The 14,458-nt window shown below is 36.2% G+C and overlaps 1 protein-coding gene across 4 annotated transcripts in view; it reads right to left on the bottom strand.

Annotated features, from left to right (window-relative positions):
* Positions 1 to 14,458, bottom strand: part of CFAP47 (cilia and flagella associated protein 47) — an 886,918-nt gene that overhangs the window by 492,106 nt on the left and 380,354 nt on the right. For all 4 annotated transcript variants that reach the window (XM_016433371.2, XM_056826271.1, XM_007493353.3 and 1 more), the window contains one exon: positions 12,078 to 12,243. In XM_016433371.2, the coding sequence (XP_016288857.2) occupies positions 12,078 to 12,243 (166 nt within the window). The remainder of the gene's footprint in view (positions 1 to 12,077; positions 12,244 to 14,458) is intronic.

The following is a 14,458-nucleotide window of genomic DNA, read 5'->3' as shown; positions in this document are numbered from 1 at the left end:
TCTTTGAAGGGATCTCTCCCAACACACAAACAAAAAGAAAAGGGAGAGGAATCTTATAGAGATCAGTATTTATATTTTTAGAGGAAACTCTTTAAAGTCACTCTTGATTGATCAACCTTGATTTTTTTCTTTTACACTATTAAGGACAGAACTTTAAGTACAAGGAAAGTACTGTTAATGCTCTGATCCAGAATTATGAAGGTGCAAAGATTTCTAGAATTACAGTCACCTAACAGTCGGTGAACATGAGAACATGACAGCAATTGTTAATTTTCAGATGACCATACTGGAGAGTGATGTCTGATTGCATGTAAGGGGAATCATAATGAATCTTTCATTATGGACCAGACAGCCTCAGCCACGGTTACATTTTCCATGTGAAATGGATGTTTGAGGTTGGGAAATGCAGAGACATGGCGTTCTGACACCCTCAGTCGCTGGATGTCCTGGCGTCGAGCTACCAACCAGTTTCTTAATGTGGCAGGCATCTGGCAATGAGCACGGAAAGATCCCCAAGATGCAGTATCAGGACAAGAGAAAAGAAGGACTTATCCTTCATCTCCAGGGATAGTATTTTGCTAACTGTTGAAAAGGCTGACAACTTCTGATAGTCCAGACTGTGAAAGGTGGCATGTTTGGTTATTGCACCTGTCATGTGAACCATGGAGTTCTACCTCATTAGATCAGGATCAGTAGCGTGGAAATTATTTTCTTAACATTTTTATATCTACTAAGACTGTTGCATTGATCTTGAAATGCAGACAGGCAGATAGAAAGATCAGTTTGGGAATTTTTAAGATTGATCACTGAATCAGTTTATGCTGATGTTCATTCTTGATTGGGATATCTAAGTTATACAATCAGGACAGGTTTTTCATCTCTGTATCAGAATATGATTATGCACCAGAGTGTTTGTATTTGTTAATGCTGTAATGTTGCTACATTTTGATATTACACTATTCATTTGTGTGTAAAACAAAAAGGGGGAGATGTAGCAGCCCAGGGGCAAGGGGAACAGTCAGTCTTGGGCATGCTCAGTAGTGCTCATGGCTGGGAAGGCCTATGACCCTTGACCCCAGCTTCTCCCAGGTTAGGCGGGAAAACAGGTTTCTTTGTTCTCACCTGGTTAAGAGAAACCACACCTATGCTTTGTCATTAACCAATGAGAATCATCCCTATGTACTGTGTATATTTGCATATCAAAAACTATATCTAGCCCAGCTGGCTCCGCCTTCTCTCTCTCTGCTCTCTGCCCTCTGCTCTCTGCTCGCTCCTTCTCTTTCAGGCTACCTGATGGCTGTCCTTGCAGGAGCTTGGCCTCTGGCCAAGCTCCATCTTTAATCTTTCTCTATTCACCTCTCTGACCTGCGTGGAATGGATCTCAGGACTGGAATAGCCTACTGAATTGGTCCTTTGATCAGAGCTTAGCTGTGGCTCATCGATAATTAATAAAGACTCATCCTGAACACCTCATATCTCTACTAGGACTCCGTCACTTCCCTCGTGGTATCAAAACTTCTATCCTGTCTCTATCTTCCTACCTTGTGGCTTCTCTCACCTCTGAGAGAGCTACATTTCTCAATAACATTCAACTCAACTAACTAAATAGAAATAAAATAAATATTTATTATAAATAAGCTAAAACATTATATTTCGCATGAAAAAATTCTATGGCAAAATTTTTGTGGCAGAAATATTGCATAATAAAATAAGATGATATGAAATTTAATTAATTTAGTATTAGTCAAGAATCTTTTAATCCAATATTACTATGTTCAATAATCTAGATAACAAAGCCAGATAAGGTTATCATTGATTTTAAATCAATATTATTTTGACCCATTTAGTTATGATCTAGGAATTTCCAAGATGAAACTAAATGCTAAAATATTTGAATAATTCTCTATTAAACAAATATATTTTTCTTTAACCTAAAATGAATAAACTGTACTTGTGGCCACTAATAATTAATAGCCCTAGTTTAAATGTCCTAATGTCACTAGTTATTTCAGTGCATTTTATAAAATTTTAAATAAAAAAAGTCAGCATGATATATTAAATAAAATATTCCTGTCAACTTTAGAGATAAAGAACATCAGAAAAATTTTTAAAAATTGCCATTTCATTAAGTCAAATTCAGAAATTTCTCTGTTACTTTACAGTGATATAAAATCTTGCAATTTTGAAACTTAAATTTCACCCCTATTGTATTCAAATAACAATGCCAAATGCATCATTATTTCAATGTAAATATTAAAAAATCCACAAATCAGAGCCCTTAAAAGCAGATTTGGTTTTTTAAAGGGTCTATAAGTTAAAATAGTATAAATATTATCACAATTTTCTTAGAACATGAAAAAGAAGGGAAACAAATTTAAAAACTCAAAAACGTTTCAGCAATAGTGATCATATTTCAGAAATTTGCTTTAACTATCGAACACATACATTCAAGAGCATTTTTTTCGTACTAGAGAATGAGTAGAAATAGGTAATATGAATAATTCAGAAGTAAATAATAGTTCCACTATAGATCCTGTTCTACTACATAATTATCAAATAATGAATCATTACCCATGTATGAAATATCTGTTTTCTCTCCTCTCTGTTTATTCAGAATCAACTCTCTCCAAGGTCCAGCTCAAGAGTCACTTCTTTCATGAAGTTTTTTTAGATAATTCTAGCTCATACTTGCTTTTCTCTTTTCTAATTCCCAGATAATAAAAAAGAGCAGATGATTTATGGTCAGAATATCTGAATTGGATTCTGGATCTAATGCTTACCAGGAAACCTCAGGTAAATAAGGATACCTTTCTGAGCCTCAAGTGGCTCATCTATAAAATGAAGTGAAGTGTTATTCTGTGTACTATTTCCTCAGAAAGTTAAGAGGAAAACATTTATAAAACTACATGATTTCAATTGGAGAGGTTACCTACATTATTGTTACTTGTTATTCTTATCATTGTGTTTCATCTTTCTCCTCTTCTCATGATCCTATTTTTCTCATATATTTAATATTCTATGAACTATTATGCAGATGAACAAAATACCTTCTATTTATCATAAGAGCAACAGGTAGTGCTCTTATTGTTTTTGATCTATTTTCAGGATGACTCCAATAGGATACAGGACTACAAGGATTACAATTTTTATCTCTTCCAAGAAAATGGAGTGTTGCTGTTTTCTTCTCCAGATCATTTTACAGGTGAGGAAACAGAGGCAAACAGGGTTAAGTGATTTGCAGAGGATCACACAGCTAGTTAAGTGTCTGAGGCCAGATTTTAACAAAGATAGAACTCTGTGTATGTATAATGTCTTTCATTCATAGGTTGAAAAATATGAGTATTTGCAATGATGTATGTTCTGAAAAATTTTACTAGTGGATATAAGTAATAATTTTGTTTATAAAGAGTATTTAGTTCCACAATAATTTACTGTTGAATTCTGAAGAAAATTTTGATATTTGCATTTGTAATTTCTTCGGTTAGGATTCTAATGTCTAATTCTAACCACCTGATAAAGTCTATCTAGGAATCCAGTAGATGCTCATTTTTTTCAAATGGACAGTGATATATATTACACAGTATCCATAGCTTCATCATTTAATTTGAAATGATGATTAAGTTTGGGCTCCTTAATGATAATCTTTCTGCAATTTTTCATGGTAAAAGCCTGATCCTGAATTTCTCTCACAAACCCCTCCATTTCTATAAACAAATCTGCTTGAATCGGCTGTCTGTCTTACATTTCTTTGTTAACATATTATTGCTCAAGTATAAGTGGTTGTCATCCATGGTGTGATCTAAACTCTTTATTCCATTCTTTGTATTTGTATGAAGCAAATTTAATGACCTATGCCTATTACTAATCATTACAATTGCTTTTTTGCACTCTGACAATATTTGTCATTCCTCTTTCTCTTTTTTGATGAGGAGGTTATAATTTTTCTATAAATGATTTTGGTTCATGAACCTTAAATATTGTCAGCATGTGCATATATATATATTGGACTTTTGTTTGGAGACCCGTGTTGATGGGCATCATCATGCCCAAAGCATATGTTAATACCAGTATTAGGTGAAGATGAAAAATCTATTGGCATTAATATAAATTACTTTAAAATCTTCTTATCAATTAGCATTGATATTACCATGCCAGTCTCTTAATATATTCAACCACCACTTTATCTTAAATAACTTTAAGAGCTATAAGTCACTCTTAGAGGAAACCAAAGCATTTATAAGTATTTTCATCATCTATTAATTCAGTTTGATCCCTAATTTAATACATATCCCTTTTTTCTTTCATCAGCATATATGTATAATTTTATGTTTCTAAATTTCAAATGCTATTTTTATACCATTAGAAAAAAATATATCTCAAAATAAAGCAACTATTGAATGAATTTTTAGGAGAAAAGAGACAAATAGCTTTATGTCATTCTTATATAAAATTTTGCTTTTGATTTGCTCCTTCATTAATTCATAAGTAATACTTAGTTCTGTTTTAGATGAGTAATAATGAATTTCAGGATAGGCATATAGACCTAATTTCAAAATACCACATCTTATTTCAGTTGCTGCTAACATAATTAGTTCTCCTGAATTCAAAACCATCTTAAGACACTCACTAGCTCTGTGACCCTGGGCATGCCATTTGACTCTATTTGCCTCAGTATCCTTATCTGTAAAATGAGTGCAGAAGGAAACAGCAAACCATTCCAGTGTCCCTGCCAAGAAAATCTTAATGGATCACAAAGATTTGGACATGAATGAACAACAAATTATTATTTTACTCATGATATTTTAAACTGTTATTATTGGTATATCAGAGGGGTTAACAGAATTTAGAACTAGAAGGAATAGTAAATATTATCCAGTACAACATCTTCACTTTCCAGGTGAGGAAGTAGAACCAGAAAATTGAAGTGATTTACCAAAGGTCATATAGTAACAAAGCTAGTAACAGAACAAAATGACACCTTTTATTTTGTTCTATGCTCTAAATATCTGTATTAAATTTGCAAATGAATACTCTGGAAGAGGCATGAAGGAAGAGAGAATTTCATGCATATAAGACTGAAAGCTGGGGACCTCATCTGTCAATCAAGGTGAAGATTCCAAACGGAATGGTCCCAGGAAAGTCAGTTGGAGGCAAACCAGGCTGAAGGGGGAAGAAGCTTTGAACAGATCCCTTGTTAGCTTCTGTCCTAGGGTAAGTCTCTTGGCTTTGGAGAGGGGAGGCAAGAAGAAGGTTTTATGTGGCTGATGTGGTAATTGAACCTGAAGAACTGATTGTGTATCTGAGATTTGAATTTGAAGAAAGAAGAAAGAAGATTAAATAGTTGTCCTCCATCTCCCTGACAGACTTTTGTGTCACAGCTGTGACAGGACCGACAATTCCCAAAGTCCTCCTATTCCCTCATTATAGATTACGGAAACCCTCATCCCTCTCACCTCATCTTACCTCAGTTCTCTATCCAGTTGTTCCCAATAAACTCCTTTACTTGAGAAAGGAAGAGAAAAGAGTTTTCCCTCATAAATCTCATAGTCTACTCAGGGAGGAGGGGTGAAGTCACAGGTTTCAGAAAAAGGGGGGTAAAGGGAGGAATTGAGGGAGGAGGAGGGTAGGAAAAATATTGATCTATTAGCCATCAGTAGTGATTGATAGGCAACCCCAGAATATCTCTCTCTAGTAACATTTCTCTGTCTCTCAGGACCACATCTCTCTCCATAACAATTAGGCACCCTCAAATTCCTGCTAGGTTAATCTGTGGAACCCCACAATCCTGTGAAAGGCAGAGTAGAAAAAAGAAAGAAACAACGTTTAGACAAGTTATTTGTGGAACTGTGATTGTTGCTGTCATAGCCTGTTTTTGGGTCTACCACATATTGTACAGCAGAATGACCCATATGATCGTGGAAACTATTGATTATATAGGCAACATAACAAGGTCTGTTTTGCAGTTGCCATTCCAAACAGACTCTATACTCTGGCAGGTCCTGGCTCAAGTGTATGTGCTCTTTATTGCTGTCCTTCAAACTCTAACCCAAGTGAAGAAGATCTTTAGATTTATGATTCCCCTTAAGGCAGATAAGATATTGGCTATTGATAACAATCTGGAAAGCATGATTAAGGCTGTGTTTGAGCAACTAATTAAGGAAAAGGGGCTAGATCAGGTTGTGGGTAAGGGCAATGGGCAAACAGATAGTGTACCTCAGGAAAATACAGATGAAAATGAGAACAAACCTATCAGTGCACCTGAGAAGATATGTCCACTAAAAGAGGTTACTAAATTGTCCAGTAATGCTGGTGTATTACATACCAAAGCCCATAGACAATTCACTCTACAGGAACTTGAATCCATAAAGAGACATTTCCTAAACTTTTTAGAAAATCCTTTCAAATCTCAAAAGCATTTGCAACGAGCTTTCAGAATCTTTGATCCTGATTTTGAAGATGTCGAGTTTCTACTATCAGAACTGTTCAGCCCCCATGAACAGAGACAATTCCTGGAGAAGAAAAGATCTGATAGTAACCTAACTAGCTGGCCAACTATGGACAAAGGGTAGATATGGACTTTGCTAAGCCTACTTACATGTCCTACCTAAGAAAATTCAGGGAGGATTTTCTTCAGGCCATAAAACAATGCCATTCAAAACCAAATGCATGGGCTAGGTTTGACAAGATCTTGCAGAATAAAGGGGAACATCCTGCCACATACATTGACCATCTGTCAGAGATGGCAGATTCAATTTTGGGAATAGAAGCTGATAGTGAAGAGTCTTCTAGTCATGCCCGTAGACAATTTCTAAGGGGTTGCACACATAATTTGAAAACTTTTTCCAATTACTATTTCCCCAAGTATGATTTGGTCACTCTGATTGAACTACATGAAGCAGCAACTTACTGACATGATAGTAATTCAGAACAAAGTAAACAAGTTCAGGACCTAAAAGGAAACTTAGAAATGACAGAGAATAATCTTAAACAAAAGGAGATTGGAGAAATCAAGAGACTTGACATGGTTAAGACTTAGACAATGGGACTTCCGGTCAAGATGGCGGCTTAGAAGCTGTGAAACTTCAGACCTCGGAAACCCTTCCTTACCAATAGCAAAATGAGTGCTCCTAGGACACCAAAATTCAAGCTGAACAGCAGGACAGACCCGGGGAACCCTCCTCCCGGACCTGTATCAAAAGGTATGGCCCCCCAAAAGCCAGAACCCTAGATCACTCATATCTAAGGTGCAGGCAGAAGGAAGGTCCCAGGACCCATCCCCCCCAACCCAGAGTGCTGAGCCCACGGCAGCTGCGGGATCCTCAGGGTGGGAAAAAAGGCCTCAGGGCTGGCTATTCTGAAGGACTCACCTTGAAAGCAACCTGAGCCAGTCTCCAGGGCACCCAACACAGATGGCAGGGAAACATAGAGAGAAGGGGCAAGCCTGCAGCCTCCTGGCTGGATCCTTCCATCTGAGTCTCAAGGGAGGTTCCAGCTTTAGGGCACCAGCATAACCTAATCCCATCAGGAGCTCTCAGAGCTACTGAAAGGACAGAAACCTCAGGGCCAGCAAAGGGGTTGCTCCAAAGAGCTTACCTTGAAAGTAACCTGGGTCAGTCTCCAGGCATTCAACACAGACGGTAGAGCAGGAGGATTTTTTTTGTTGTTTTTTTTTTGGTTCAGGGATCATTCCACCCACACCAGCTGAACTTAATCCCATCAGGAGCCCTCAGAACCCAGGGATACCAGAACCCCTTACCACTTAGAGAGCAGGGTCTTTTGAAAGAACAGGGTGGGCAAAGGGGTTGCTCCAAAGGGCATTCCTTGAAAGCAACCTGGGCCAGTCTCCCGGCATTCAAAACAGATTGTGGAGGAGGAGGTTTTTTCCTTCAGGTCTCATTCGGCCCAAACCAGCTGAACATAATCCCATCAGGAGCCCTCAGAGCCCAGGGAGGCCACGACCCCTCCCCCCTCAGAGAGCAGGGTCTTCTGAAAAAACAGAAAACTAGAGGCGGAGTTAAGATGGCAGCCTAGAAGGAGCATAGACCTGGAAGCCTGGCCAAAGCTTTGGAGATCCTCCATATTTGCCCCAGCCACCCAGGAAGTTTAAAACTCAGAGTAAACCAAGCCCAACCAAGCTGAAATCAATCCCATCAAAAGTCTCCAGAATGCAGGGAAGCCAAGGCTCCCCACCCATCCTCATCGACTGCTGGACTTTAAGCCAATCAAAAGCCTCCAGAGGACAGGGAAGCTCAAACCCCCAACAACCCTCCCCCAGAGACTACACCAAGAGACCTTCTGTTAAAGCTCCAAGAGGGGAGACTGATAGAAGTCCCCAAAAAAAACAAAAAAAATGAGAGGAACAAGAGCACAGACAAATACAAGGAGTAAAGGGTTGAATTTGAGCAAACAACAGAAGAAGAAGAAAGAAACTACAATAGACAGCTACTACTCAGCAGATGGAACAGAGGGGGAGAGATCAGCAAACGATAAACCAGAAATCCCAGAGAATTGGATACAGGCTGTGGAAGAACTCAAAACACAACTAAGAGAGGCTGAAGACAACTGGGAAAAGAACTTAAAAATTAAGATAAGTCATCTGAAAACAGAGGCACTTGAACTAAAACGAGAAAATAGTGTCTTGAAAGCCAAAATCAACCAGCTGGAAAATGAGGCAAAGGAGATGAAAGACGAAGTAAAGAGGATGAAAGATGATCTTCAAAGAAAATCAGACCAGAAGGAGAAGTATGACCAAAAAGCCAGAGAGGAAATCCAATCTTTAAGAACCAGAATAAAACAACTAGAATCAAGTGACCTCACAAGGCAACAGGACCCTATAAAACAAAACAAAAAGAATGAAAAAATTGAGGAAAATGTGAAGCATCTCATTCACAAAACAGACGATTTAGAAAATCATTCAAGAAGAGACAATTTAAGAATAATTGGACTACCAGAAGACCACGACAAAAGAAAAAACCTGGACATAATACTAGAAGAAATTATCCAGGAAAACTGTCCTGAGATCCTAGAACAAGAGGGGAAAGTGGAGATTGAAAGAATCCACAGATCACCCCCTGTATTTAATCCCCAACTGACAACACCCAAGAAATGTTATAGCCAAATTCAAAAACAAAAATCAGATGAAAGAAAAGATATTACAAGCTGAACAACCTGCAGCAATCTATGAGGAAAAAAAAAAACCTAACCTCAAGCAGAGGACAAATGGAGGGAGTAAAACACCGAGGAAAAGCAACTGCTTGACTACAGAGGTTGAGGGGACATGATCGAGGAGAGTCACTAAATGAGCACCCTAATGCAAATACCAACAACAAGGAAATTGGTTCAGAGCAAGGACACATGTGATACCCAGACGAATCGCGTGTCGGGTCAGCTAGGGAAGGTGTGGCAGGGGTTTGGAGGAGGAGGAAAAGAAAATGATCTGTTTCCAATGAACAATGTAGAAAAATGACCAAATAAAATAATGTTTCAAAAAATAAATAAATAAATGAATAAATAAATAAATAAAAGACTTACACAACATCTAGTTAAAAGAATCCTAGTTACAAGGAATAAGCAGTGCAGAGAGAGACTAGGGAATGTTTCTTTTGTCACAGGAAAGGTCACTTGATTAGAAATTGTTTTTTAAAGAAGAAACATGAGATTACTAACAAGAACACACAAAATTCACAAACTAGGTACAAGAAGTCCACTTCTTGTTCACATTGCAAATTAAAGTCCTCACAGCAAGCTCTGGACTTGAATAAAATGCAACAGGCTATAAAAACTGGAGCAAAACCTAAACACTCTGATATGGTTAGGAAAGAGTTATGAAGTCAGGCCCATATGATATATAGTGTGACAAATGGAGATAGAAGACATAGTGAGAATGAGGCTGCAGTTGAAGTAGTAGAAAAAAGTTGGGAAATAATGTAAATTCAGTGCAAGAAAATGTATCTGTGAATGATAGTACATGCAATGAAATAAGAGAAAGGGAGAGATAGATTAAAGTAATTGATACAGAAATTAAGGAAATAACATCTCAAATAGTAAATGAGATGAGAGACTTTGAAAAAAGTTGCATAGTAACAAAACAGGAAATGAATGTAGAAGAAATCAAATCTCACATATACAATCAGTTCTTCAGGTTCAATTACCACATCAGCCACACAAAACCTTCTTCTTGTCTCCCCTTTCTAAAGCCAAAAGATTTAACCTAGGACAGAAACTAACAGGGGATCTGTCAAAGTTTCTTCCCACTTCAGCCTGGCTTGTCCCCAACTGACTTTCCTGGGAACATTCCATTTGGAATCTTCACCTTGATTGACAGATGAGGTCCCCAGCTTTCTGTCTTGCATGCATGAAGTTCTCTTCATCCCTCTTCCACCATACCAGTAATGATGCCTATATATATATATATATATATATATATATATAAATATATAAATATATATGTAAATGTGTGTATAATATAAGCCATTCTTCTTTTTTAATGTTTCATGTACTTATATATTATCCTCCTAATTAGATTATGAACACTAGACTTGAATGGGCTATGTCAGATACTCTACTAGTTCTATTTCCTTAGTTGGATGTTCTCTCCAATGAAAGTTGAAAACTTTTCATTTCTGATTATATGATTCTACTTTTGTCCCAAATCTCCCATAAATTCATCACAGGGAATATAGTGCTAGAAACATTCCTCACTTTCTCTAGATATTGGAAAAATAGAAGTGAAGAATGGGATAACCACCTGTTATCCTTTGTGCTTATCATGTGTCTTGTCCACATTTCTTTTTTTTCCTTATCACACATTTCTCTGATATTATTAATTTCTGTTGTGATAGTTAAAGGAATTGTAGAGGATGGAAGAGGTACAGGGGGTAAGGAAGGTTTTCTAACAGGAAATGGAGGAGTTAAAGGGATAGAGGGAATATGGATACTGGTGAGGTAAAAGGAGAGAGAGATACCCCCTGCTGAGAGACTGTCTTTGAAAACTGGGATTCCCTAAAAATGGGACAACCATGATAGCCTGAGGGGATATCTTCTCTATTGATTGATGTTGAAGATACCCCAGAGCAGGTAAGCCCAGACCCTCTTGAGGGACAAACTTCTCCCCAACCAAGGTCACCAAGCAGGGGACCAATTAGGACTGTTTATGGTTGAGTGGCTGTCCTTAGGTTCTGCTCCCTCTACGTCTCCCTGAAATGATAATCCTCTTATCTGACTGCAGGTTATTTAAATAATGATGTATTTAATAACAAGTTTGGATTGGGAAAGTACCAGGGAAGAGGAAATTGGAATTAACCTATAGTTTTTCCTAGATCAGGTTTGAGTCTCTCTCAGCTTTTGAGCTGAGGCCAGCCTTACAGGCTTGTGGAGGGTTTCTTTTATTCCTGTCTATGCTAATTTATGCTAGCTTTCTTAAGTTCAAAGTTCAAAGTTCAAAGGCAGTAGACAGCGAGAGGAAGAAAAGGTTCTGACCTTCAAAGCTGATTGGGCCTATCTCTTCAGGCTAGTGCCCCTAAAGACCAGCTTTATAGTTAAAACCAATCCCCTAAAATACTTTTGTTTGATGACAGATCACAGGAATCCAGGTAGAGCACACAATTGGGAAATACCCAGGAATAGAGTTACTTCTATCTAGAGACAGGGAGAGAGTGATCCTTCTAGTCCCAGGGCCAGGAAAGAGAGTCCTTAAGAGCAACTATCATTTTCCAAGTCACCCCTCCCTTCACCAACTGTCATTGCTGTCAATATCTTCACTCCAATATTCCAATTGCTGTCCATTCCACCTCAGTGGCAGAAAGGCCCAAAGCTTGATTCAGTTTTCTTTTCCACACTGTTCTTCCAAGATTCTCATTGGATATAGGCTGTATTATGCACGTTAAGCTATATGTAATATAAAAATATTCAGTTCTTCAGAGACTGAGATCTTACATGTTTCATAAAAAAACATAGCAATAAAAAATAATTAAAAAGATGACCCTTTGCTTCCTTCTTTTATGCCATACAGAATTTATGATTGAATATGAAGACTGCGTAAAAAAGTAGACAAAGAGAAATAATGGCTAGTTGCCTACCTGCTTGTTGGTATTTTGAGGCATCTTCCATCTGTAATGTTTTAAGTTTCCTGTGTGGAGAAGGAGGAATGTAGATTGTCTTGGGGATATCAAAGTGTTCTGGAAGGCTTAATTCCGTGGAATATAAAACTGATTTAGACTTTGTATTATGAAAAAGCATATGGGTCTGCAATTAAACAATATGAAAAGAATATAAATCATACTGCATTTACTTCTGTGATAGAGAGGACAATGTATTTTTTATATTATTGCAAGAAGCTTTAAGAAAACCTTTAATTCCCCATTCACCAAAATATTTTCTTTGATCATTTCCATGGAAATAATTATAATTCTAAGTGATACCTAAAACCGTTGACAAAGAAAAACAAGATTTTGTACAATATTATATATTAGAAAAGATATAAAAAGTAATCAACCAGTCACCAAAAACATTTTGGTTATTATATAATTAGTGACACGTCTACTCTCCTCCCCCAGGTCTTTCTCACATGAACTTCTAGGTTCCCCCAACTTGTAGTGTACAATTGATTGTTAGAACTTAATGCCAGATTTTACATTTATTCTAGCAGCAAAGTATAGGTCAGAGATGTCAGATGCAAGCCTGAGGCAGCAAGTAGCCTGAAAAAATTAAATAATTTAAAAAAGAAATTGGGAAATAATTAACAAAAGACATAAAAGTGCTATATAATGTTAACATTGTTAATTTGTGGTTTTTGAAGTCAATTATGTAGCACACTGGGATGTTTGTGTTTGACCTTGACATTGCTGGAGGTGATAGAGTGACAGACATGAAATCAGGAAGAGATACATTCAAACCACTTCTGATTTCCACTAGCTATAAAAGGAAGAAGTTGGTCTGTAATAAATCTTATATATAAATTATACATATATAATTTCTTAATTGCTTTAGCTTGTTATTTCAATGTTTTTTTTTTATTATATTGAACCTTGATTCCAAGTTTTGGGTTGTCTTTAAATTTAATGATCCTTCTATGTTTTTGAATAGGTCATTCAATCTAAGAAATGACAAAAATACCCTATATGATGATTTGGGGGTCATTTGACATTTAATTAATAATGTTCATTTTTTTATATCTTTACTATTATATTCATCTCTCATTCCAGGAATTCATTAATAGATCTATTTCAAGCAGAGCTAGTTGCATGACTTTTGAAAGTTCTGTATTGAAAGGTATAAAATGATCTATATTTTGACAAAAATAAAATGGTCTGTATTTGATTCTTAAACACAACGATGTTTTTTTTTTGTGATTTAAATACTAACAAATATATTGTTAGAGAAAATTTCAAAAAATACACACAACTCAGCAAAATAACCAGTTTCTCTAGCAAAAGCTGGCAATTTATTCCATATTCATAAAAAGTTATATGTTCATTCAATATTCCTCTCCATTCTTAATATATTCTAAATAGAGAAACTATCAAAATTATTTAAAAATCTAAACAAAATAAAAATTATGCATAAACCATGAAGTCTATTACTTATAGGTTATTTAAAATATTTATCAACTTAAACAATAATGAAAAAGTTCTTTCTTCTTTTCATGTGATCTATTGAGTTTTTTCATAACTATATAGATTTTATATTTTAAAAAGTTAGACATTCCATGTGTTCAGAAACTGTTTTTCTATGTTTTATTACTTAACATAAACCTTTTCACATTTCTTGTAATTCATGATAATTATTTAAGTGTTAAAATAACATATTAAATGTACATACCACAATTTGTTCAACAGTTATACAATTATTAGATAAATGATTGTTTCCAAGGTTTTAATTTATTTTTATTTGAAAAATAATCACACTATCTCTTAGAAGCAGAAAAAATGTTTAAGCAAATTATGTATGGAGCTGTTGTACTAGCAGCTATTACTGGATTTTGGGTCTACAATATACTCTATAGCACAATGACCTGCATGATTTTTGATTCTCTGGATTATTTTGACAACACCACCATGTTTGTACTTCAGTTGCCATTTCAAACTGAAACTATATTATGGCAGATTTTGACTCAAGTGTACATCATCTCTATGGCAGTCATTCAGACTTTAACTTAGTTGAAGACTATCTTTAGATTTGTGATTCCCAAAAAGGCAGAACAGATAATGGTGGTAGATAACAACCTGGAAAACATCATTAAGAACTTATTTGAGGAATTGATCAAGGAAAAAGGGTTAGACCAGATTAAGGACAAGAAAAATGGCCAGGCAGATAGTGCACCCAAAGAAAAAGAAAGAAAGGCAAAGAAATAAAAGGTCAATGCAAAGGGAAATGAAAGTGACAAGGACACTAAGTCTGATAGTGAACCAGAAAAAAATTTGTCCATTAAAGGAGATCAACAAATTATCCAGTAGAAGTG

Source organism: Monodelphis domestica, chromosome 4 (genome assembly GCF_027887165.1).
Source record: "Monodelphis domestica isolate mMonDom1 chromosome 4, mMonDom1.pri, whole genome shotgun sequence".
NCBI lineage: Eukaryota > Metazoa > Chordata > Mammalia > Didelphimorphia > Didelphidae > Monodelphis > Monodelphis domestica.
Note: the sequence above shows the minus strand (reverse complement) of the source record. Positions and strands in the feature narration are given on the sequence as shown.